This window comes from Mixophyes fleayi, chromosome 1 (assembly GCF_038048845.1).
Source record: "Mixophyes fleayi isolate aMixFle1 chromosome 1, aMixFle1.hap1, whole genome shotgun sequence".
In the NCBI taxonomy this organism is placed as follows: Eukaryota; Metazoa; Chordata; class Amphibia; order Anura; family Limnodynastidae; genus Mixophyes; species Mixophyes fleayi.
In genome coordinates, this window is record NC_134402.1 from 332,856,109 (window position 1) to 332,883,343 (window position 27,235).

At 40.2% G+C, this 27,235-nt stretch overlaps 1 protein-coding gene across 1 annotated transcript; it reads right to left on the reverse strand.

Moving 5' to 3' along the window:
- Positions 1–397: 397 nt before the first annotated feature.
- Positions 398–12,767, reverse strand: DGCR6 (DiGeorge syndrome critical region gene 6). Its single transcript, XM_075214722.1, has 5 exons — positions 12,604–12,767; positions 7,284–7,444; positions 6,188–6,288; positions 1,960–2,100; positions 398–1,087 (listed from the first exon to the last, which is right to left on the reverse strand). Exons 1-5 carry the CDS (start codon positions 12,711–12,713, stop codon positions 1,004–1,006), a joined length of 597 nt encoding a protein of 198 aa, XP_075070823.1. The 5' UTR covers positions 12,714–12,767; the 3' UTR covers positions 398–1,003.
- Positions 12,768–27,235: the final 14,468 nt, after the last annotated feature.

Consider the following 27,235-nt stretch of genomic DNA (forward strand, 5'->3'; position numbering starts at 1 on the left):
GTCTGTCACCCAATCCAATGTATCATGTGATGATTGTCAGATGGATAAAACCGACAGTTAGGCTTTGGGAGGCACTAAACAAGGAACAGAGACATTCTCATATTAAACTATATTAATATGGAATCAAAACTAATTTACTCAGTAAGTCTTTACACTGATCAAAGCGACAGATCTAATGTCATTATAAACACCCACCATAAAACTCTATAAAAAAAAAAACAGACGAGCATGAAAGATCTGTGTTTTTAAATTTGACAGGAGATACATTTAAAATGTTTTGAACAGGAGAAAAACAACAAGTAAAACAATGTATTTTGAAATACAATGTGCAGGATTGAATTAACGGAATTCACATTAATCTTTACAAGTGAGAAGAGATAATCAGTGAGAAACCACATAGCTGAAGAATCTGTTTAATAAATTATAGCCTGCTGCTCAGCTGCAAATGCATCAGTCCCCAGTTTCTATATCTCTATATCTATATATATGACAATCTGTACATGCATGGAAACATTGGCTTCATGTTTACAGCAAGAGTAAGAAAAGTAAAAAAATAAATATCTGAAAGAGAGCTGTACAGAAGAACTCACGATGTCATGAAATCACATCTTTACACTGGTTATGTCACAGCAAAGGAGGAGGTACTCTCTCCACTGCTTTAAACTGTAAACAAATACAAAAATAAAAATATCTATGGGCCTCATTTAGAGTGAGGAACAAGTCCAGTAAAGGGTGCAAATTTGAACCTGAATAAACCATGTTATGACACAAGGCATATGAATGCAATTATTTTTTTTTGGCATGCAAAATACTGCCTGTAGCACACACATACTGGGCAGCTTTATTTTTATACTGCAATTTAGAGTCAAGCTAGGACCCATGCCACCCCTCCCCCAACTAAATATGTCTGCGCATTAGAAGAACAACATGGTTGTGCCCCTCTCCTTCTGGCTGGATTAAATCCTAAAACTAAATGAAGCCCCAACTACGATCGTTCTGACAATTAGGAAAACATTTTGCTTGTCATAGACTCCTTTTGTTGTAACTTGCGGATTAGCTCCAACAAATTCATCTGTAATGTCAGCTCCTAGAAGTCAAAAAGTACAAGAATTGTAAAAAATGTATTTTCAAATTCAAAATTTAATTAACAAATTAAATATGTCCTAAATATTAGATACATTTTTTTTTTAATTGGCGGAAATTTTCATATTTAAGTCTAAATCTCAACTGATTTTGGTCCCCTGTAATATCTGGTTATTGTGAAAAACCTAATGCACTTCAATGATACCTTGCTAGAGGTACGTGACAGCTCCAGAGCGGGACTAGCACTTGGACATGTGTGCTCAGAGATGGGATCATGAGTGTCTCTGATGTGATGAATTATAGGAAGTGAGGTGATATCAGGTAGAAGGATCGTCAAACAGTTGTATGCGCTATATTTGCATAAAGCAGGCACAGACGGCAGAAGGGAAAAGCTGCGACAAGTTACAGTAATACCATGCACAAGACCTGTAAAACACTAGAAAAATCAGTGAAAAACTATAAAATGACTAACTACACACTATCTTCACAGAAAATCATGATTAATGGGAATATTTAAACAGTGTTCCCTTTCACTGGTTAACACCTTGTAAATGAGATACGCACCCAAAAATAGTTTTTTTTTTTACTAGGAAACCCCTCTTCATTCCATGATTTCAGAATGATAGGGGTACAATGACCGCTGTGGGAGTGCCACAAACCTGAATGTCCACGTGAACCTATGCATGCGTTTTGCTCCAGTGCAAAATTTCAAACCTCCCAAATCTGAGATATGGTGTTAATGTGACAGTGGCAAAATAATGTTGCAAATAAAACCTATTCATCCTGTGCAGATATTACAAATTAGATTTTTTAGAAGAGTTCAGAAGCCGACACTTCTATGAAGAATGAATTATGTGGGGAGTATACAATACTTACCTGGGGATTAGTTGTGACATAGAAACCAGAAACACCAGCTTTCTCTAAGGTGCTTTGCTGGTCTATAACTTTCTGGTCTAATTCTAGAACTATTTTTTCATCCATCATTCGCTGTTCTTCTCTGATTCTTTGTTTCAGGGACTAGAAGTAACAAATAGAGGTGACACAAATCAGTAAATCCTTGCAGAACTTTTATCAAGTTGCTCCAACATGAAAAGGCATCTTATAAGGAAGAACTAATAAACCATTTAAATTCCTTCATTGACTTCAAGAAGACTCAAAAATACTTCCCCTATTGTCATAACCCTCTCTCAAACGTACTTTCAATAATATTCCTTAAACTAAGTATCCATGTTTGTGAAAGTTAACAAAGCTTCCTTATATAGAGGCTTTCATTTTATGTTTAGAGACTCTTTAATTACAAAATTGTATGCACCAAAATTCATAGATTCAGGTCACCATTTAGAACATTTTTGTAAATCCTGCCCCCAGCACCAGACAATTGTTTTTGTCTATGCCTTACAAGAAAGAAAGAAAAGAAAATGTGTAACGGAGGCACTCATTAGTTTCAAATAAAATTATCTGTCACCTTAATAGACATACATTAAAACATATTATTGTATAATGAATATAGTATATTTTTTATTAAAACAAAGTAGATTAGCAAAATAATTAAAACGAGAAGTGATAAGATGAACCTTTGACATGTTAAACTGGTAAGAATAGCAGATCTGCTGCTGTCCCACGCCACTGGTCATATTTTATAGATCAGCAATATTGATTCATTGTCACTATGCTTCTGACTTTTCAGTTGTTGTAGAGAACAAATAGAGAGTGCTCTAATAGGCTGCACTTCTGAGCCCAGCTGCATCCTATGGAGACTAAACCTATAGTAAATAGGCTTTTAGAAAAATCAATTTCATATAGTCGCCTTTTGGGCTTGAATATAACAGGCTACCTTTTTAAATCTTTGACATGGTACTCTCAAGCCTGTATTGTAGTAGGACTAATATCCATTCAGGATGCCTACAAAGCCAATCCTAGGAGACATCACCTGTACTGTTGCTACTAAGCTTTTATAATGCTTTCGTATAACATCTATGGCAGTCAGAGAGGAAGCTAGTATAATAGAACCATGTAGTCCGTGCCCAGAGCTCTACTTCTAAAAGTTTGTTGTTAGCACATGAATTGATTTTTTTCATCTTTCACATTTGATAAATTTAAACAGTAAACATATTAGAAATCGGCAGTGTATTATACGAAAGCATTATAAAAGCTTAGTAGCAACAGTACAGGCGATGCCTCCTAGGATTGTAGGCACCCTGAATGCACTATTATAGTTGGATATTAGCGCTACTACAATACAGGCTTGAGAGTACCATGTCAAAGATTCAAAATGGTAGCCTGCTATATTCAAACCCAAAAGGCAACTATATGAAACTGATTTTTCTAAAAGCCTACTTACTATAGCTGTAGTCTCAATAGGAAGCAGCTGGGCTCAGACGTGTAGCCTATTAGGACACATTTTATTTCTTCTCCTATATCATTTGCAAACAACAACTATCACTGTACTTGAATATATCTACAACAACTGAAAATTCAGAAGCATAGTGACAATGAATTGATATGGCTTATCTATAAAATATGACCAGTGGCGTGGGACAGATCTGCTATTCTTACCAGTTAAACATGTCAAAGGTTCATCTTATCACTTCTCGTTTTAATTATTTCGCTAATCTACTTTGTTTTTAATAAAAAGATACTATAATACTCATACAATAATGTGTTTTAATGTATATCAATAAAGCTTACAGATAATTGTATTTGAATCCAATGAGTGCCCCCATTACACATTTTCTTTTCTTTCTTGTAAGGCATATAAGTTATATATGTGGGGGCGCACCTTCCCTTCAATATCATGGACACATGAGGTTTATTCAATTCAGACATGGAAATAAGTGAAATACTAAGGGGATAGTGGATTTACCCAGTGCAGTATATAGGTGTTTGGTATCAATTATTTTTGTACAACATGCTTGTTATACTGGTTTAAGGGTTAATTCTCCAAAACACAAAGCAATGCCAGTGGGTGCCGTTCACTTGGATTGCCACTAAAGTTCATCTCAAAATCCCTATTTTCATTAAAATTCACTAATCATCACTAATACATGTCCCTTCTGGAGAGGTTGTTTCTTCTGTGCAATTTGTAGTAGCTCATTCAATTTGTGATACATCTTCCAAGGCACAGCTCAGAAGATGTAATTCTACTGCAAATTTTTACCCTTTAAGCTGTGAAACAGAACAGATTATGGATAAAAATCTACTCATGTAACATTACAGCTGTTCTTGTAATCTCCTTTACAGTCCATTTCCGAGTACAAGGAAATGCAGTGTTAAGAACATTATCATTTTTTAATGTCCACAAGTTAGAATGTACAGCTGAAATGGCTTCTAGATCCAGGAGACGAGTAGTTCTCACATCCACAGCAATGATAAGTCCTCTGGTGTCTAATTACTAACATAACGGGGCAGCACGGTGACGTAGTGGTTAGCACTTGCGCCTTACAGCACTGGGGTCATGAGTTGAATTCCCGACCATGGCCTTATCTGTGTGGAGTTTGTATGTTCTCCCCGTGATTGTGTGGATTTCCTCTGGGGGCTCCGGTTTCCTCTCATACTCCAAAAACATACTGGTAGGTTAATTGGCTGCTAACAAATTGACCTTGGTCTATCTGTCTGTGTGTGTTAGGGAATTTAGACTGTAAGCTCCAATGGGGCAGGGACTCATCTCCCTTGAAAAAGTCTATCAGACGAAACGCGTTGGGACTCCTCCTACACCAATCTATTGGCCAATAGGACATTCCGGATGTGACCTCACACCCGGAAGTTAGAACTGGAAGCGTGTTCCACGCTTGTTTTCTGTCACCACCTCTTATCAATAGCGTGACTGATCACCCGCTATTGTGAGCGATTTAACATCTGAACACTGCCAACTCCTACAATCACGCAGCGAGACACTTTGGGACTGATCTAATACTGAACACTGCACAGCAAAACGCAAGTATCGGTATCACTTCCATGTGGAGCCAGTCGGATACATGTACTGTCAGTTCACTCAGCTGTGTGTCTGAAACAATTCTCCAACTATTATAATACTGGGACTGCCATATGTATATTCATTAATTGCATTTTTATCATTCTGTCAGCCAACTCAAGTCTTTACTATATATTCTTTCATGGTAATATCTGGTTCATCAATGATTGTTGAGCCAGCTTCTTTTAAACAATATATACTTGTTAGGATTACATGTATATTTACCAGTGGTTTTAATGTTTTAAAATTTAATAATATTGTATCAATATCCATAGGGTGTTTTATTCACAGGTATTTACATGTTAGTTACCATTATAGGGAATATCAATAAAAATTGTTACATCTAACCAGCATTGATATAAATATATTCACCAGATCCCACATATTTATACAGTTTATTATTTCAGATATCTTTAGTCAGTGAGCGCATAAGGTTTTGCATTGTTTAACAAATTGACCTTGGTCTATCTGTCTGTGTGTGTTAGGGAATTTAGACTGTAAGCTCCAATGGGGCAGGGACTGATGTGAATGAGTTCTCTGTACAGCGCTGCGGATTTAGTGGCGCTATATAAATAAATGGTGATGATGATGATGATAACAATAACAACATCGACATTTTCAAATAATTTATAGGTGTAATCGAGATGTATCCTACATCAACTCATTCAGGTCTCAAAATATATATATATATTTTTTTATCATATTATGATTGAGATGGCCAAACCGTTTACTATAACACTCTGGGGTATATTTACTAAACTGCGGGTTTAAAAAGTGGAGATGTTGCCTATAGCAACCAGATTCTAGCTTTCATTTATTTAGTGCATTCTACAAAATGACAGCTAGAATCTGATTGGTTGCTATAAGCAACATCTCCACTTTTTCAAACCCACAGTTTAGTAAATATACCCCTTTATCTCTTGCTTTGGGCTTATTTCAAGCTCTGTAGAGCGCTTTGACTGAAATAAATGTTGTTGCACTTTTTATTACTTCTGTGAATAATGTAATTTAACATAACATCTCCAGCCCAACTGAGAATCATTAATCATTATGTAAGCAAGTTCATAGATAGATATGATGTCCACATTTCCTGCATAGTGTATGAGTTTAAAAACAAATTGCTGTGTTACTTACTTCTAGCTCCCTCTGCTGGCTGGTTCTGAGTACATGTACATTGTGTGCTTTGCATGACTGCTGAGCGTCTTTATGCCTCCTGAGGAGATCCTGTTTCAATGCTTTAGAAAAAGATAGAAATGCAGTAATAAATACATCTTGTAAAATATACATAACAGGAACATAAAATATAAATAAATACAGATTTTTTTTTTCTCATTTTCCTTTGAATAAAAATTAAGACATGCAAGGCCAATTATGATGTCTTAATTCATTGTACAAGCACTGCAGTCAAGGTGTTGAACACATCTACTTATACAGCATGTGAAGCATTCAGTGACAGATCTAACACGCCAAGAGCATTATGCACTATGGTATACAGGTGTACTGACTGGCAGGATAAATGAACCTCATGGGACAGAGCACTTCACATACTATCAGCATGCTATGACGTCCGTACATGTACAGTGGTGCTTGCTAAATGCTATTATGGAAGCTAGTGCTATAATACACTGTTGCATTGTGCACATTACAGTGCATCAGTGAGGAAGTAGACAATAGGCGGGGGGGCACTGCAGATGGTGGTATACATTATTGTCTGCTGCTATATGTATAAACATGGGTGGAGTTTGGCCATGGAGAAGACCTTTAGATGATGAGCTTTTATGAACACTGCCAGCCCAAATATGGAAACTACCTTGTCAAATGTTTTTCTACCTGGACCATAGGAGTATGGTAAATTGTTACCAAGATGCTTTACAATTGGTTACAAATTTCAAGGGCAATAATAGGAGGTGTTAAATAGGACATTTGCACATGTTGGAAAGAGTCATTGTATCTTCTGCATGTAACTGGGTGTAATCCAAATAAAAAAAGAAATGAAAATACTCCACTTTGCATCAACAAGAGGTTTGTAATATGTTGTTTTGAAATAATGGGGGGGAAAAATAAAGTCTCCATCTGCATGCATTCCTGCTCGTCTGTCCTTAAGCAGCAGCTTAGTGGGTGGACAATGCACATAGGCCCTGTACTACCCAACCATTTCCCACAAGAGACTTATTTTTAGCAAAGTTGGACAAGGTGAATCTTATACTAGTGGTGTAAATCTGCTCATTACCTTTGTGTTCTGCATGCAGCTTTACACGCTGGTTGTACAGGTTTTTTTCTGTCAAGTGCTGGATTTCCAACAACCCTTGGACGATTTCAAAGACTGTGCCATCAATGAGTGCCAGGGCCAGATCACTGAGAATGGTGTGAGACAATCGCTGCTGACAGGAGCTAGGAGATAGCGATCATAGCACTCAATATAAGACAACTTAAAATTACAGTATCACATTTATAGCTTTAAAGAACAATTACACACAAACAAACAACATTTCATTTCAGATGGAGACTACCAGAGAATAATAGAGTGTTTTACCTGTTATTCTCCATTGGCCCAACTTGCCAAGTACCTGATGCCTCTATTGATCTCACACTACTCTCTGATATATTATTTGGGGTTCCCGGATTTAAGCAGGTTGTCAATGCCCCTCTCCTGGTCCAAGAATAATTTTCAACAGGTCTGCCTGTTTGAATCAGGCAAGCAAAAGAAGTAGATGGCAAAGTAGGATAGGAAGATAGGAGGCTTCAGAAACCTGGCTGATCAGGCAAACAGTGCTTTACAGTGACGTAAGAGACTTAGGGGTATATTTACTAAATTGCGGGTTTAAGAAAGTAGAGATGTTGCCGATAGAAACCAATCAGATTCTAGTTATCAATTATTTAGAACATTCTACAAAATGACAGATAGAATCTGATTGGCTGTAGGCAATATCTCCACTTTTTCAATCCCGCAGTTTAGTAAATACCGTATTTCCCCATGTATAAGACGCACCTTTTTCCCCCAAATTTTGGGTCTAAAAAAAAGGTGCGTCTTATACACTGCAAGCACTACTTACCTCAATGAAGAAGTCGGCACCCGATGTGAGGATGAGAGAGTTGAGTCCCCGCTAATCAGCTCCAGCGTGTCCCCGCTAATCAGCTCCAATCAGCTCCAGCATGTCCCCGTTATTCAGCTCCAGCGTGTCCCCGCTAATCAGCTCCAGCCAGCTGCAGCGTGTCCCCGCTAATCAGCTCCAGCCAGCTGCAGCGTGTCCCCGCTAATCAGCTCCAATCAGCTCCAGCCAGCTGCAGCGTGTCCCCGCTAATCAGCTCCAATCAGCTCCAGCGTGTCTCCGCTAATCAGCTCCAGCGTGTCCCCGCTATTCAGCTCCAATCGGCTCCAGCGTGTCCCCGCTAATCGGCTCCAGCGTGTCCCCGCTAATCGGCTCCAGCGTGTCCCCGCTAATCGGCTCCAGCGTGTCCCCGCTACTTGGCAGAAGGACCTTCAGGCGCCTCCCACAGTCTCTGAGCTGTCAGTCACTTCTCCCTGCACAGTTCCGATGACTGCCGATTCCAGCGTGTTTGACAGTAAGCTGCACAACGTTGATGACATTTTGGGCCCCAAAATTAAGGTGCGTCTTATATTTGGGGAAATACGGTATACCCCTTAGATTTATTCTTCACATAATAAGCACCCAAAAGTATTTTGGGGAAAAAAATGTATCTAACTAATAGAAACAATTGTATGTTCTGCTTGGTTCTGTGCATTAACTTAACCACACCACTGCAGGTAATATACAGAACTACAAGTATGGTATTTTAGCTGAATAGGAATGTCTTTGCAGCAGTCATAATATTCTCCAAATATGGCTACTAAGCTCAATAAAAAGTGATCTGTAAACACAGATATATGTCAGTTTATACACTTTCTACAAGTGCCTGCTTCATTATTAAATTTGTCCAAGAGCTTTGCTTTCAACAAAAGGCACCGCTTCAGAAAAACCCCAGCAAAACAATATTTTGAGAAACATCCAAACCTAATTTTCATACTGCATTAAAGGAGGAATTGTTATCAGAATTCTGAATTTGCAAGAAACAAAAACAAGGTTTAGAATGCAAAAAAAATAATATATATTTCTAAAATAACTTATGAAATGGCATTACCTTTTTCCCCAAATGTAAAGTAATAAATAAATAAAATTCTATGCTGAACTCCAAACTAAAGTGTAAGCAGGCTCTAACACCCTGGTCCTCACTTCAACAACCAGATGGTTGGAAGAAGACATATCTGCCTCGTCATCAATAAGGTCTGACAACATGCAACAAGTATTTTACATGACAGCCATACCACATTCAAAGAGTCTCCTTCTCATTCCCCCTTTTACTTTTCTGTACCCATCCTCAATAATATAAAACCAAAAAAATACAGAAGCCACTTCCTTCTGGTAGCTTTGTGACAATAACAGCGATATTTTTGGGGAGACTGCCACCGTATTTCGGATCAGACCTATAGACATGCTACACATTTAAGGTATTTGCCCATTATCTTTCCTGGTGCGATGTCCCCGGAATTCTGTACTACAATATTTGTTTATAAGGAAGGTTGTTTATAACTATTGGTAGGCTGTATGGACATTACTCTGTCATCTGCTTATATATGGAACGGTTATGTATTTGACATATCATATTTTCCTTTTTTATTCTTTTTTTTTCTCCTTGGACTATATATTTTTAACTTTTTGACATACTGCCGTATAAGGGACATTTCATTGCTCTGGATGTCTGCAGACATTTTTTGTAGTTTCTTGTTTTGTGATTTTTCCACTTTGGATATTTACAAAAGAGGTGTGCCTTACAGGATAAATTAACTGTGTTTTTTCTCTATATATAAATTTTTATCTATTAAATAATTGCAATATAAATTGTTCATGTGCACATTTATAGCAGCTGGGAGTTTATTTTGTGTTCTTAAATAACTGAAAAATAGTCTACTGTGCAAGGCAATTCATCTCTAAAGTTAACTTAATGAAACATTTTAAATCTGGGCAGGACGGTGACTTGGTGGCCTTATCTGTGTGGAGTTTGTATCTTCTCCCCATATTTGCGAGGTTTTCCTCCCACACTCCAAAAAAACATACCGGTAGGTTAATTAGCTGCTGACACTAGTTTGTGTGTGTGTTTATTTATTATTTGTAAGCTCCAATGGAGCAGGGACTGATGTGACTGAAACCTTGTTCAATTCTGTAATACAGAACTTCTCATGGGCAGACCTCAAGCATCCTCCAATATGTCAGAATTCAGAGTTTCCATCTATGGTTACATGTGGGATAAATATTGAGCCAATCAAGATTAATTAATATATGCATTATTATGAAAATCATCAAGGTGTGGGGGGTTTTAAGAAGCAGAGCTGTTGAATGCCATACTCAAATCTGTACAAACTTTACAACTATGAATTGGCAGGGTGGATGATACAAATCAATCCACCATGCTCTGTGTCATTCATGATGTTGGAACAATTTAGGACTCAGAAATTGAACACCATACAAGACTAGACACTGTGGCTACTACATCTGCCTACCTCATATTACCCTTAACCTGTCCCACATCTAGACTTTTGTTTTAGGTGATCATTTTTTTTTTGCATACTCAAATATTTTCTTAAAAAACCCAAAGAATAAGGATAGTAAAAATGACACCTATTGTGTAGAGAAAAAGCACGGGGTTATTTTTAATTTTTATTTATAGGGCGCCACAAAGTGTCCGTAGTGCTGTACAAGAACAAACAATAGTACAGTACAAGGTGAAACAGTACAATTAACAATAAGCACTATATCTCCAAAAGCTCAAAGCCCAGCTAGAGAAAAAGGCTGAAAGGGATATTCAGCATAAGCTGGTAAAATGAGCCCAAGAGGGTGGGCGCAGATGACAGGTTAAGAGCCACTGAGAGGTGCAGAGAAGAGCGAGAGGAGTCAGAGGGCAGAAGGTCCATGAGGTGGGCTGAGTAGCAAAGTTAAAAGGGGTGGAAACAGGAGGAGAGATGGCTCTGCTCAAAGGAGCATACAATCTAAGCTCTCAGGAGCAGGGCCCTCTTTCTTTGTGTGCTCCTTCTACTATTCCATCACCCTCTGTACCTCTTGGCCTGCTTGCCTAGCCCTATTTTCTTAAGCTTTGGCCTGCTTCTCGCTGATTTCTACCATCACTTTCACTCATTGTCCCAGTAATAATTTGATATGCATTACCATGTTATCTGTGTATATATTTTTGTTCTTTCTGTATCATGTTGTGTCATGGCTCACTATTTTCTGTATGTCATGTACTGCGCTGCTGACTCTTTGTGGCGCCTTATAAATTAAAGATAATAATTATCTAAAGGAAGGGGTAGACAGACTGAGAGACACAAGAGTGAAACGGAGACAGAGTCATGGAAGGGGGAAGAAGGGATGAGAGGGAGAGGTAGCAGACAGTAGTTAAGCGGATGACTGAAAGGCTTTAAAGAAAAGGTGGGTTTTTAATGCCGTTTGAAACTTGACAGATTGGGGAAGCTCTGATGGAGCAAGGAAGCTTGTTCCAATGGTGGGGGGGGGCAGCGCGTAAGAAATTTTGTATACGTGCGCGAGAAGAGGTAATCAGAGGGGAAGAGAGGTGTCAATGATTGGCTGATGGAGTGTGAATAGAGATGAGTTTGGAGATGTAGGGAGTAGTGGAGTTTGCGAGGGCCTTGTATGTGAGTGTGAGGAGCTTGAAAAGGATTCTGTAGGTGAACAGGAGCCAGTGTAGGGCTTGGAAGAGGGAGGTGACAGAAGCACAGCGGCGAGAAAGGAAGAGGAGCATAGCAGCTGCGTTGAGTACAGATCGAAGAGGAGCGAGATGAGAATGGGGGAGGGAAATAAGTAGAAGGTTGCAGTAGTCCAAGCGGGAGATAATCAGAGAATGGATGAGAGATTTGGTGGCATCCTGGGAGAGGAAGGGCCGAATGCAGGCAATATTACATAACTGGAAGTGGCAGGATTTGGCAAGAACGTGAATGTGAGGGGCAAAGGAGAGCAAGGAGTCGAGGGTGACAACCAGGCAGAGAAGTTGGAGAACAGGAGTGATAGAGAAATTGTTGACCGTGATAGAGAGGTCAGAAGGTCGGAGGGGTAGGAGGTTGAGAGGGAGGAAAGACAATGAGTTTGGTTTTAGCAAGATTGAGTTTAAGAAATCTAGAGGACATCCAGGAGGAAATGGCAGAGAAGCATGCAGACACCCTAGAGAGGAGGGAGGGAGAACAGGAGATGATAGGTAGACTTGAGTGTCATCAGCATAAAGGTGGTACTTGAGGCCATTAGTTAATCCATATTTAAATAATTTAATCCATATTTAAAAACTATTATAGCATTCTATAAATGTCTAGGTTAAAGTGCATTACCCAAACTAACTGGTTGCTACATTGTAAATATCTCACCAGACACAGACAGTACCACCAACAAAATGGTAACAGATGTGTATATGTTTGTAAGGGTCCTGTTACTGGACTTTATGGCATATAAATACTATAAAACCAGCCGGATAGTAAAGTTATGTGTCCATACCTGGACAGATCTTTGACCAGGCTCTGCAGCTCAGACAGGAGATAGTAGTGCCTCTCCTGCTGCTGTGTGATATCACTCGGCTCCTCGTACATCCCTAGGTAAGCGGCCATTGTAGTGGAGAGACATCAGCTGACATCGCAGTCATGTGACCAGCATGTCATGTGACCGCAGAGCTCACGGACACGGCAGGAGAACACGTCAGTGGGAGTGATTGGAAGCGACAAGTCCTCAGGATGGCCGGGACTTGTAGTTTCAAAAGCAGAGGGAAAGCTAAATATTGCCAAAACCTGTTTTATTTACACTGTCAGCTTGGATCAGCCGTGCTCAGCCCGAGCCTGTGTTATTCTTGTGTAGATACTGGAAAAGTAAACGCTTTGCTTGGAGGAAGTAACTTGCATAGAGCAAGCACAGAAATAGTTACTTTATTGTATGTAATGCAAGCCAGATTTTAATTAAAAATGTGGTTCAAACGAAAACATTGTTAAACATCATTTAACATTACTTAATGTATTATTAGAATTGGGATAAACACTTGCATGAATATTTTAAATATGATTACAGTAGTTTCGTGCTAATACAACAAAATGTGGTGAGTGTGCTATTCAAGATCTAACAGTAGTAGAGTGTGAGTAAATGATCAGTTACAATGTACTGTTATTATCCTGTTGATGCTTCAGCTACCTTATATAAAGTCCCTATATTCCAGGCCTGGACAACCAGTGACATTCCAAGTGTTGTGAAACTACAAGCCCCAGCATACATTGACAGTTAATAGCTGTCAGGATATGCTGGGACTTGTAATTTCACAACACCTAGAGAGCCATAGGTTGTCCAGGCCTGCTAGTATACTTAAAAAATAAATAAAACCCCATAAAGTGTCTTTATTTCTTATTTTTTTTTATAGAATTCGCCAAGTGCAGGTTTGGAAAATGAAGACTGTCTCATTTTCCATGCTCCTGGATACAGGCTGAGAGAAGATCTTGTCCATCTGGCTGTATCCTTACGTGAACTTTCTTGGAAAATGTAGCTAAAAGATATGTTTCCTCCTTCTAAATGGCTCATTTAACTTGGCTATTGTCCCAAAGTCCCCTTTTACCAGGCTACTAAATGAGTTTTCTACATCTTTCAGATGTTACAGCTGAAATGAACCAAGCTTTATTAGACAGTTTTAGTAGACTAGTTTTGTCTTAAACCCTGACACACCATACTCTATTGTATAAGGCAAACTTATAAGAGGTAAATTAATTGCAATATAGTAGCTATACACAGAAAAAGAAACCGCTCACTGGATTACATTAAAAAAACACATGTATGGAATCATATAAAAACAACCTAGAATTAAAGCAAAAAAATTAAGATTACAAAAAATGAATACAGACAGCTCATATAGAAAAGTCCCTGAAGTGGAAGACACATAAATATGTAAAAAGTAATAAATCCGGTAGGTTTGCTGTCTTCTAAGCTGTCTGGTATCACCACTATTCACTAAAAAGCCACGCAGGAGACATGGGGCCTGATTCAACGAAATCTGTCTTTACAAAATATTTCCAATTCCTATATGACCTTTTTTTTTTTTATAATTAGAATCCAGAAGCAAACCAATCACAGTCGAAGAAACACTGAACTTCAGTAACAACTTAAATCTACTAAAGTCCAAAGCCCTGATAACTCTACAAATGTATTAACTAAAAAAAAAAAATCACAACTTACAAATCTGTTTAACCTTTTCATCAACAAAACTGATATTCCAACCTCAATGATTTCAGCACATATATCAATTCACAAAACTGGTAAGAATCTAAATTTATGAAATAATTACCATCCCATCTCCTTAATAAACTCATACAGCTTGTCCATGTTGGTTTTGCCCTTCATCGACAAACTCCAGACAATACTAGGCAAACTATTAACTAAATCCATGTATGCAAAACATACAAAACCCTTCTATTCCTATCTTGAAGATCTTAAAACTAATCATATACTATATATCCTGGGAGTTAAAAGCACTAAATCTCTGGACAATCCAATAATAACTCAAGCTCTTAAAATGTGGGATTCTGGCTCAAAAAAAAAATTGAAAAGTTGTCCAACAATTACTTGAACACTTCTCTGCATGGCTCCCTCACTTCTTATCTTCTAACATCCCCACCATCATCATGGGTGATTTCAACATTCCTATTGCTAATCCACATTTCAATGCTGCTTCAAAACTGCTCTCTCTAACCTCCTCACTTGACCTCCCCCAGTGGATTGAATCCGCTACTCATCAGGATGGCCACTGTCTTGATCTTGTTTTCTCTAGACTATGCTCAGTTTCTAATTTCCTTAACACTCTTTTCCCCCTCTCGGATCATCATCTTATTAGTTACTCGCTCACTCCCAGTTCTTTAACCTCCCTGCTGTCAAACTCTCCCAAGCCTCCTCATAACCGCAGGAATATTAACTCTTTTGATTTTCAACAGTTTTCCACCTCTCTCCAACACCTTCCAATTTCTACAATCTCCTTCCCTGATATGGCAGTTCCTCATTTTCACCATATCCTAGCAATTGCCTTTGATCAAGTGGCTCCAGCGACTCTTCATACTTCACGTAGATTTCGTTGTCAACCATGGCACACTGAAGTAACACGAAATATACAAAAACTTTCTCGTAAAGCTGAACGTCACTGGCGTAAATCTTGTACCTCTAATGATTTCAGAGCATATACTGCTATCTACCACTCCTATCAAAGTGCTCTGGACACTGCTTAACAAGCATACTTCCAATCTGTGATCTATACTCAAGCTTTTAACTCGAAACGTCTTTTTAACACATTTAAATCTCTTCTCAATCCTCCCACCCCAAACCCTCCGACTACCATTAGTGCCCAGGATCTTGCTTCCTATTTCAAGGACAAGATTGATAAGATCAGACTTGAAATAGTATCATCTCCGTCAACTAGCAATAAGCTCAATTCCTTCCCAGCATCCTCTGACACCCTTTCTTCATTTGATCCCACAAATGAAGAGGAAGTTTCTACTCTCTACTTTTCTTTCTACTCTACCTCCTGTCCTCTTGATCCCATACCCTCACAAAATTAGTAGGTCTTTGTGTCGTGTGCTCATTCCACCTCTTACTAAAATCTGTAATCTATCTCTCTCTACTGGTATCTTTCCATCGCTATTCAAACACGCAGTGATTACTCCTATTCTAAAAAAGCAAAATTCTGACCCAAACTCTCTCTCAAATTACCACCTCATCTCTCAGCTACCATACCCCCCCAGACTTCAAGAGAGAATTGCCTACACTCGCATCACATGTTTCCTGTCTGCAAACAACCTATTGGATCCTCTTTATTCAGGCTTTTGCTCTCAACACTCCACAGAGACTGCGCTGACCAGAGCTGTCAATGATCTGATCACAACTAAAACTAAAGGTGATTACTCTCTTCTAATTCTCCTGGATCTCTCTGCTGCATTCGACACTGTTGACCACTCTCTCCTCATACAGACGCTACAATCCCTAGGTCTTCAAGACACTGTCCTGTCCTTGTTCTCATCCTACCTATCTTATCGCTCTTTCAGTGTTAATTTCTCAGGAACAACCACCACTCCGCTTTCTTTATCAGTTGGAGTACCACAAGGCTCAGTCCTAGGTCCTCTGCTATTCTCTATCTGCACCACTTCTCTTGGAAAACTAATAAGCTCCTTTGGGTTTCAGTATCATCTCTATTTGGATGATACACAAATTTATCTATCCTCTCCTGATCTCTCACCATCTGTGTTGTCTTGCGTTACTGACTGTCTTTCTACCATTTCATCTTGGATGTCCTATAGCCAACTCAAGCTCAAGCTTTCAAAAACATAATTAGTAATATTCTCACCCAAAAACAGAAGCTTCCTGCCTGACATTTCTATTTCTGTTGATAACATGACTATAAATCCCACCCCGCAAGCTCGCTGCCTAGGTGTAATACTTGTCTCGCAACTATCCTTTGTTCCCCACATCAACTCTATATTTACATCATGCTGCATACATCTAAAAAGCATACATAACTCACACAAGACACTGCATAAACTTTAATTCATGCACTCATCATCTCCCACATCGACTATTGTAATTCCCTCCTTACTGGTTTTCCCAAAATCGGATTCAAGCCCCTACAATCTATTTTGCACGCAGCAGCCAGACTGATTTTCCTTGCAAATCATTTAACATCTGCTGAGTCACTCTGTCAGTCTCTACATTGGTTGCCTGTTTTTCAGCAAATCCAATATAAAATTCTTCTAACATACAAGGCCATCAACAAAATTCCACAACATACATTTCCTCACTTGTCTCAAAATATCTTACAACTCGACACCTGTTTTCCACAAGATCTGCATCTCTCTTCCACTCTCTACACTTCCTCCCATTCACGGTTACGGGACTTTTTTTTCGGGCTGCACCCACTTTATGGAATTCACTCCCTCGCACCACAAGACTTTCCTCTAGTCTTCAAACCTTCAAGCGTTCTCTAAAATCCCACCTCTTCAGACAAGCTTATAATATTCTTCTACCACCCTCTTAATCTCTCTAGGTTAATCTATTACCACCCTCTACACAGCTAACATAAGGCAATAACCGTCTGAACAACATAGTTGTGTGACTGAGCATACAGCCCACCAAATGCTTTACAACCTTTGTATTTTAGCTGGACAAATATTCAATATTATGTAGCACTTACCCTTGTGTATCAAACCATTGTCCCATAGATTGATGTCAGGATTTGCCTCGCTTCCTCTGCTGCATTGTGTCAGGATGCTGCTTCATCTCAGGAGCTCCTTCCTGCCTCTGGGATTGGATTAGACTTTATTATTGTGTTTCACTGAATGTGTTATTGACAGTACCTCTGATCCACCAGAGGTGCTGCTATTGTGCCTGCTTCTCTGTCTTTTAGGAGTTACCTTGCTGCATCAATTATATCCTGCACCTGAGTGTTCCCTATTTATACTTGCCACTCCTTGCATATCTTGCTGGTTATTGTTGTTGCTTTTCCATGTTGCTGTGCTGTTACCTGTTGTTCCCTGCTGTGTTCCTGGTTCACCCGTTCTCTGGGATTTCTTCATATTACCTGTTTATCTGCATCAGCTGTGTTCCTGGTATTTGCTTTCTGCTTCTCCCTGCAAGCCTCATTCCTACACCATCCGTTTGTACCTTCCAGCAATAAACATTGTTTGTTTCACCATATTCTGGGCTCCTTAGCTGTGATTTCTGCATTGAAGTGTGAATTGTAAGCTTGTGAGCAGGGCCCTCTTACCTCTCTGTATGTATGTATTACCCAGTATTGTTTTATTACTGTTTGTTCCCAATTGTAAAGCGCTACGGAATCTGCTGGAGCTATATAAATAAATGATGATGATGATGATGATGATGATGACATCCATCTGTTAAGACTCCAATTCTCGGAAACCCAGATTTCCCCCCAGTAAGTACTCCCAGTTCTTTCTCCTTGTGGTCCTTAATCTCAATTTCTCATCTGGATTAAATTCACTTTTGATGTTCTCCATTCTAGAGGTAATCTCACAGTGAATGCTTATATTATCTTCAGATTTGTCACTTTTTACTGCCCCATTAAAATTTTTTGTAATATAACAAGCTACAAAATTTTTGCTTTTATGGTAATACTTCAAAAAGTAGTATATCAGCTATGTAAGGAACCTTATATGTATCATCAACTTCTAAAGAGACTGTATGTTAAAGTGGAAATAAGAAAAGATTTAGAAGAGGAAATTGGTATGGAAGAGTAGTCTGACATTTTAAAAGTGGCCAGACCGAGATCAATTTGCAATACTGTAAAGGAAAATTCCTACAAATGTCTATGTTGCTGATATTTGGTCCCTACAAAATTACTTAATATTTAAGGGTCTAATAACCAACAATGTAGGAGAAATTGTGGCTACGTAGTCCCTTTCACCACATCTGGCAGGACTGTTCAAAAATTTCCTAGATGGGGTTAATAGTTCAATCTTTATTACCTAGAATTATCCCCCAATAGATTCCTCTGCATATAGGTCATTATTTCCTTTGTAGATGTGTTCCTATGTTCTCCAGATATCAAGAGGCATTGTAGCTCAGACGGAGAATCTGACAACAATGATTACACATTACATAGAAAAATTACATAAAATCGGGGATTCTAGAGTGAATCTTAATCCAAATGAAGAATTTTAAGCATTCCCTAAGTGTACTTTTTTCTTTCATAAGGGACGATCACACAGTTTGATTTACTTCTGAAGTTATTTATAAGGATAAATTTGACATAGTTCAATAACAGTTGTATTAATTGTTTATCAGTATTTTGTCAAAGTTTTGTTATTGTACCATCTCCCTTCCCCTTAGGGCCTGATCAACCACTAGGCTGACCAGGCTGCAGCCTGGGGCGCTGGGTCCCGGGGGGCGCGGCGCTGTGGGTATTTTTTTTTATTTTTTTATTTTTTTCTTCATTCATTTTTTTTTTCGGGGTGGGGGAGGGGGGGTCGCCGATTAAAAGCATTGGTGGTCAGTGGTTAGCAACACACAGCCAATCGCCAGGCTGCCTGTTGCTGTGCAGCAGACAGGAAGCAGGACGTCTTCACTTCCTATCTGCTGATCTGAGGAGAGGAGCGACGCTGGCACAACTACAGGTAAGTGAAGGGGGGAACTGACCCTGCATATCTATAGGGAGGGGGGGGAACTGCCCTGCATATCTATAGGAAGGGGGGGAACTGCCCTGCATATCTATAGGGAGGGGGGGAACTGCCCTGCATATCTATAGGGAGGGGGGGAACTGCCCTGCATATCTATAAGGAGGGGGGGAACTGCCCTGCATATCTATAGGGAGGGGGAGAACTGCCCTGCATATCTATAGGGAGGGGGAACTGCCCTGCATATCTATAGGAAGGGGGGGGGGGACTACCCTGCATATCTATAATAGGGAGGGGGGGAACTACCCTGCATATCTGGGGTTAAGGAAAATGGCTGTGGGGGGGGGGGGGGTTGTGGTTAAGGAAAATGGCTGCAGGGGGTATTTAAAAAATAGAGCAGCTTTGGGGGGCAGAATCTCATGATTGTGTGGTGGTCACATGGGTGGTCACTAGAATACTAAATATTAGTGAGATGGGGCTGGTAGAGGTTTGTATTTGATTGACAACAAATATTCAGATATTGCTTATATATGCCTGTCCAATGGGGTACTTTTAGCTGGCCATAATGGAGTGTTTTGTTTTAACTAAAGGGCCTAATCATTCAGGGTTTGCATTATAATACATTTTTGCATTTTCAAAACAGGACGCCAACTTTCCAGAAGCCAGCGAGAGGATAACAAAGTTGCAAGAGAGAAGAGCAAGAACAGGTAAGAGACAATGGCACAATCTGTCTAAATTTGAATGCTGGAGAATACACCTGAACATTCATATTCAGGAGTGTTCCTATACACCTATATATTCGGAGGAGGGGGGGGGGGGGGGCGCTGTGGCCGTATTAGCCTAGGGCGGCCAGAACCCTTAATCAGGCCCTGCTTCCCCTATCACCTCTTTATTTTGTATCCCTTCTCCTTGCTCAAAAAATAATAAAACTTTGAGTTACAAAAGAAAAAATGCAACTAACATATTATCCGTAAAACAATGAAGAACACAAAGCAAATAACAGCAAAAGTAAAGAATCCTCCAATTCGAAAAAAAATAGCCTTCAACACATAAATGAATTACCAACCCCAACAATAATTCACAGTACCTAAAGATAATAAGTTTCTAAAATATCTGGCACAATATCAGACTTGATGGCACAATGTCATAGAATTATAAAAACAAGCAATAATAAGGAACCCCCAATATTATGTTTGGATAAAGAGTCCTGCAAGGTCTAGTCTCCTTCTGTTTCTGGGACGTTCCCAGACTGCACCCCTCTTGACAAACGTCAACCAACTTTTTAGAGTAAATTTCAGGGACAAATTTCCTTGGTGATATCTGTTATCTAGTGATCAAAGCTTCCCTAGGTATTCCTTTGTATTGTTAATTTCTCACACATATTTTTCTATTTAAAATAAACATAACACAGTAAATAATTTATTGGATTACTACACCACATGTTGATCTCACTTGCTGCATTTCCTATGTCTAGGACAATTGCCCTATCCTGGTTCTCATACAACCGATCAAACTGCTCCTTCAGTGTTCATCTCTCTGGATCCACCTTCTCTCTGCATCTCCTATCAGTTGGAATACTACAAGACTCATCCATATCTGTATATCTTCTTCTGGTAAACTAACAAACTCCTTTGAAATCCGGTATCGTCTGTAGGCTGACAGCTCCTACATTTATCCTCCCTCTCTAGATCTTTCACGATTTGCACCATATCTTATACAAGACACATCAAAAAATTTAATTCATGCAATTCCTGCTGTCATTGTTACTAATCAAATTCCCGAGCCACCTTATTAAACTCACTAGGTAGATCTATCTGCTTACCACCCATAGGCAAACCGAGGGGAAGGGTTTCCTAGTGCCTGGAAACCCCCTCCATGCCTGAGGCACTGTATAATTGAGGTGGCTGGACCCTGCTCCCTCTTCACCCAGCTCTGCTTGAAAAGGGAGAGCTGCGTGCACCTAACAGTAGTACATGCAGCATTGCCCATGTATATTATGGGGATGGGAAGAGTCGGTCACACCCACTGGCGGCGTGGCGTGGAAACCCCCCTCTACAAATCCTGCGTTTGCCCCTGCCACCCCTCTACACAGTGCACTCAAAACGTCCATTCTTTTTATACACACCTTCTGATGTCCAATATTGCTGTGTGGCTGGAATATCTTACCCCACTTAGCACTTTTTATGTGTCACATAACCTCATGTATCAAACTCCTATTTTCCTATACATTGTAAGCTTGTAAGCAGGGACCTTTTTGCTATTTGTGTGTTTGTTACTACCCAGTCTTGTCTTATTACTGAGTTCCTTCCCTTCTATATAATGCTGCATACTATTTTGGTACTATATTAATAAATGTTAGTAATAATTTTAAATATTGCAATTTCATTTAATGAGTGTTTACATTGGCCAACATTTGGTGAAATTTCTATTGAACCGCTAGAGACTGACTGTTTTGCAGTAAAAAAAAAAGGTGTATGTTATTTTGATTGTGCTACAATTAGGGGCACTAGACATTTGTGGGCCTCAGTATTTTGTAAGGGGTCTGTGTCATGCTCAATGAAGTGGAGTAAACACATTTAAAAATAGGGCTTTGATAGGAGTGACCCCTCTCCCCAGCCACCAGGCCCCGTAGCATTTGCCCCCCTCCCCCTTGCTACTATGGTAGTTATGAAATAAGTAAAAGTATACACCCATACCTCCTTGTTTTAATACTTGGTAGAAGCAAACCAATATTTATGAGCAGTGGATCAGTAACCACTCTGAGCAGTAAACATCTCAAACCTACATTAATAAAACAATACAAATAAAGTGAAGGTAGAAAATCACAAGGTGATCCTGAAGAATATTTTCAAACAAGCATATAAATTACTAACTTAGCATAAATGTCCATAGAGGAGGAAAGGTTACTTCTGGCCAGGCATATGCAGGTCTGTATAAAGGCTCCCCTGTTCTCTCATTGGCTCTAGCCTCCACACCCCCAGCTTGCCCTATGTAATGCAACTCTTGCTGCAAGATGGGGCCAGTTTGTGAAGTCTCTTTCCCTGTTGAGTTGACTTCTGGCTTTGTTCCATTGTGTTCCTGGTTATTTCATCTGTTCCAATGTGTTCCTAGTATTCTGTTCCAGTGTGATCCTGGTCAATTCATCTACTTCAGCAGGTTCCTGGTTATTCCATCTGTTATGCTGCATTATTGGTTTCCGCAGCCATCCCCTGTATTCCTAGTATCTGCAGAGAAACGCTTATTCCTGGTTATTCCATCTGTTATGCTGCATTATTGGTTTCCGCAGCCATCCCCTGTATTCCTAGTATCTGCAGAGAAACGCTTATTCCTGGTATCTGCAGCCATTCTCTGTATTCTTATTACCTGCTGCAGTTTTCTTAGTATCTGCAGTTATCCTCTGTATTCCTGTATCGTTATATAGTATTACCCTGCCTGCTGTCTGTACTGATCTCAGCTTCTTACTGTTTACACTGTCTGCTGCTTGTACCGGCCTCAGCTTGTTACTGTTTATCCTGTCTGCCACCCGCACTGACCTCTGCTTATTACCATTTATCCTTCTCCGCTGGCTTGTGACTCTCATGATTGTGGTAGCCGCCTGCTTCCATTTTTTTCTACTCCCAGTAAGCTTAGGTTATTATATTTATTTGTATTTAGTGGGGTTAAAATCTTATATGTGTCTGCAGTCATCCATGTATAAACATACACTACTGCACACAACACCTAGTGAGTACTGGTGAGCACACAGCGCTCTATGGGAAATAGGGGCTGCTATCGGTGAAGATCGCTCCTGGTTCTATAGGTTTATTGGATGCGCATGGTAATCATTACGCTGTAGCACCCTATCAGTGTGCTCCTGAGTGAGCGCATTTGTTTTTCTGACTTCATTAATTCTATATTTGTTTCTGTTATTTTTATTTGTGTTTGGGACTTTCTTGTGGAGGATGCTATGTGTGTGTAACATTGGAGGGGTTACACGTGTGATGTATGATTCAGGTTTCCTTCTGTGAGTCTATGGTGAGTGGATCTGACAGGTATTTGGTTTTTACAGGATTTGCATTGTACACATTTTCAGATACAGTGGTAAGCAGCTGTTGGCCTATACTTTTAGGACATCTTTTGCACTTTTTCAGAAGCATATATGTGTTTATTACATCATAACTAAAAGTGCATTTCTAGGTACACTTGGTACAAGAACACAAAAGTGACAATAAAGACAGTCTCATGATAAATTTAAGACTAAAGAGTCTAAACTGAACAGCATTTTTAGGTTAATAAAATAATGAAGAGGTGGTAGTAATGACATTTTCACCCTTTCCACCAGGTACATTTACATCTGGATCTCCAAAAGCAGGCGCAGACTATTTTTCCATGAACAGCGTCAAACACTGGAATGTCGACACACAATAAAAAGCTGTCAGGCGCTGTCCTACTTCTGCCTATAGACTGGCGCCTGCCTCCCTGCAGAATCGGCATCCCGCTGCTTAGGTACGCTTTTGCCGTTCTATTCGCATGCGTACGCTGAGCTTGGCAACCGTTGCATAGCAACATGATGCTGTTCCTGTTTGCATCATTACGCAAGCGCAAGACACCATGGTCCATCGCCCTGCTACTAGCCGGCGATTGGTTGTGGTTTTCCCGCTGATTGATGCACCTATCAGGGATCTCTCTCCTCTATTTAAGGAACTCACTGAGGCCATTTGCTTGCCGGAGTATTTGGTCTTCAGCCTTGCTCCAGCGTTTGTTTCTGTGATATTGCTTATTGGATTCTGACCCTGGCTTGTTCCTGACTTCTCCTTTGGTTCCTGATTTTGGCTTACAGTGATTATTTGGTATTGACCCGACTTCCTGACCATTCTCCTGCTTCTGATTTGGCTATATCCGTATCTCTGGTTCTGACCTGGCTTGTTGACTATTCTTCAATCCTGCATCCTGGTGGGCCATCACCGCTGCCTCAATTGTTACCTCGCCAGTTAACTGATACTGAGGGCCGCGACATGCACGTCCCTTGCAGCGAAGTCCATACCTCCTTGCGGGGGTCCCTGGTGAAAACCATGGGCGTGTTAGACTCCGCGCCTCAGTACTCAGTAGCGCCAACTGCTGGCAGCTATCACCAACTCCACCTTGTGATTCTGACAAAAGCTAATCATACTTGCGTGTCATCATCATCATCATCATCATCAGTTATTTATATAGCGCCAACATATTCCGTAGCGCTTTACAATTGGGGACAAACGTAATAAACTAATAAACAAACTGGGTAAAACAGACAAAGAGGTGAGAAGGCCCTGCTCGCAAGCTTACAATCTATGGGACAATGGGAGATTGACACATGAGGTTAAGTATACATTTTGCATCTTGGCCCAGCCAGACTGCAAAGGTAGGGTGACTCATAAGCTAAATGATCCTGTCACACAATAATGTTGGTCCGGGGGTAGTTGTCTTGTGTGAAATTGTGTAACAGGCTAAAGGTAGTGGGGTTAAGATGGTGGTTGAGGAATATTATACGCTTGTCTGAATAGGTAGGTTTTCAGAGAACGCTTGAAAGTTTGTAGAACAGAGGAGAGTCTTATTGTGCGAGGGAGAGAGTTCCATAGAGTGGGTGCAGCCCGAAAAAAGTCCTGTAACCGGGAATGGGAGGATGTAATGAGGGTGGATGAGAGACGCAGATCTTTTGCAGAACGGAGTTGCCGAGTTGGGAGATATTTTGAGACAAGAGAGGAGATGTATGTTGGTGCAGCCTTGTTGATGGCCTTGTAGGTTAGTAAAAGTATTTTATATTGGATTCGGTAGAAGACAGGCAGCCAGTGTAGAGACATACAGAGTGATTCAACAGAGGAATAGCTATTTGCAAGAAAAATCAGTCTTGCCGAAGCATGCAAAATAGATTTTAGGGGTTTGAGTCTGTTTTTGGGAAGACCAGTAAGGAGGGAATTGCAATAGTCAATGCGGGAGATGATTAGTGCATGAATTAAGGTTTTAGCAGTGTCTTGTGTGAGATATGTGCGGATTCTGGAAATGTTCTTTAGATGTATGTAACATGATTTAGATATAGAGTCAATGTGGGGAACAAAGGATAGGCGTGAATCAAGGATTACACCTAGGCAGCGAGCTTGTGGGGTGGGATTTATGGTCATGTTATCAACAGAGATAGAAATGTCAGGTATGCTCTTGTTGGCGGGTGGGAATATTATTAACTCTGTTTTAGAAAGATTAAGTTTGAGTTGACGAGAGGACATCCAAGATGAAATGGCAGAAAGACAGTCAGTTACACGGGACAACACAGATGTCGAGATATCAGGAGAGGATAGATAGATTTGGGTATCATCCGCATAGAGATGATACTGAAAGCCAAAGGAACTTATTAGATTTCCAAGAGAAGCGGTATAGATAGAGAACAGCAGAGGACCTAGCACCGAGCCTTGTGGTACTCCAACTGATAGGGGAAGCGGAGCAGATGTGGCTCCAGAGAAATTAACAGTGAAAGAGCGATTAGAGAGGTAAGATGAGAACCAGGATAGAACTGTGTCTTGAAGACCTAGGGATTGCAGCGTTTGTATGAGAAGAGAGTGGTCAACTGTGTCAAATGCAGCCGAGAGATCAAGGAGAATTAGGAGAGAGTAATGGCGTTCAGTCTTAGCAGTGATCAGATCATTAACAACCTTGGTCAGCGCAGTCTCTGTGGAGTGTTGAGAACGAAAGCCTGACTGAAGAGGATCCAACAGGTTGTTTGCGGAAAGAAAGCGTGTGAGGCGAGTGTAGGCAAGTCTCTCTAGAAGCTTGGAGGGGCAAGGGAGCTGAGAGATGGGACGGTAATTTGAGAGAGAGTTTGGGTCGGAGTTTTGTTTTTTTAGAATAGGAGTAATCACTGCATGCTTGTATAGTGATGGAAAGATGCCAGTAGAGAGTGAGAGATTACAGATTTGAGTTAGAGGTGAAATGAGCACAGAAGACAGGGATCTACCAATTTGCGAGGGAATAGGATCAAGAGGACAGGAGGTAGAGTAGGAAGATAAGAAGAGCGTAGAAATTTCCTCTTCATTTGTGGGGTCAAATGAAGAGAGGGTGTCAGAGGGTAGTGGGAAGGAAATGAGCTGATGGCTTGTTGAGGAAGAGGATACCATTTCTAGTCTGATCTTATCAATCTTGTCCTTGAAGTAGGTAGCAAGATCCTGAGCACTGATAGTAGATGGAGGGTTCGGGGTGGGAGGATTGAGAAGATGATTAAATGTATTGAAAAGGCGTTTGGGGTTAGAAGCCTGAGCATAGATAAGAGATTGAAAGTATGTTTGTTTTGCAGTGTCCAGAGCATTTCGATAGGAGTGGTAGACAGAAGTATATGTGAAGAAGTCATTAGAGCTTCGAGATTTACGCCAGTGACGTTCTGCTTTACGGGACAGTTTTTGAAGATTTCGTGTTGCTTTGGTGTGCCACGGTTGACATCGAAGTCGACGTGTAGTATGAAGTGTCGCTGGAGCCACTTGATCAAGGGCCGTTGCTAAGGTTAGGTGAAAATGAGGTACTGCCATCTCAGGGGATGAGAATGTAGAGATAGGGGAGAGAAGGTGTTGGAGAGAGGTGGAAAACTGTTGAAGATTAATAGAATTCAGATTTCTACGAGTATGAGGAGGCTTGGATCATACTTGCGTGTCTTCTGTAAGTTTGATTTATGGGGGCCTATTAAGCATAATCCATGCATGAAACTGCTTTTTCTACATGGTATAGGCATTTCAAAAGTAACACACCTATCTAACAAAAGCCAAACACAGGAGATATCATAGATATAAGTATCGCATTAAACTGCAGTCCCCATAATTTTCAAAGTGGACTGCGGTCTGCACCAATTTAACAAACTACAAAAAGCCTAGCGTTTCCGAGATGGACCCCGATAGCTAACACCATCTAAAGACATACTTGCCAACTCTCCCGGAATGTCCGGGAGACTCCCGCATTTTGTGAGAGTCTCCCGGACTCCCGGGCGAGTGTGGCAA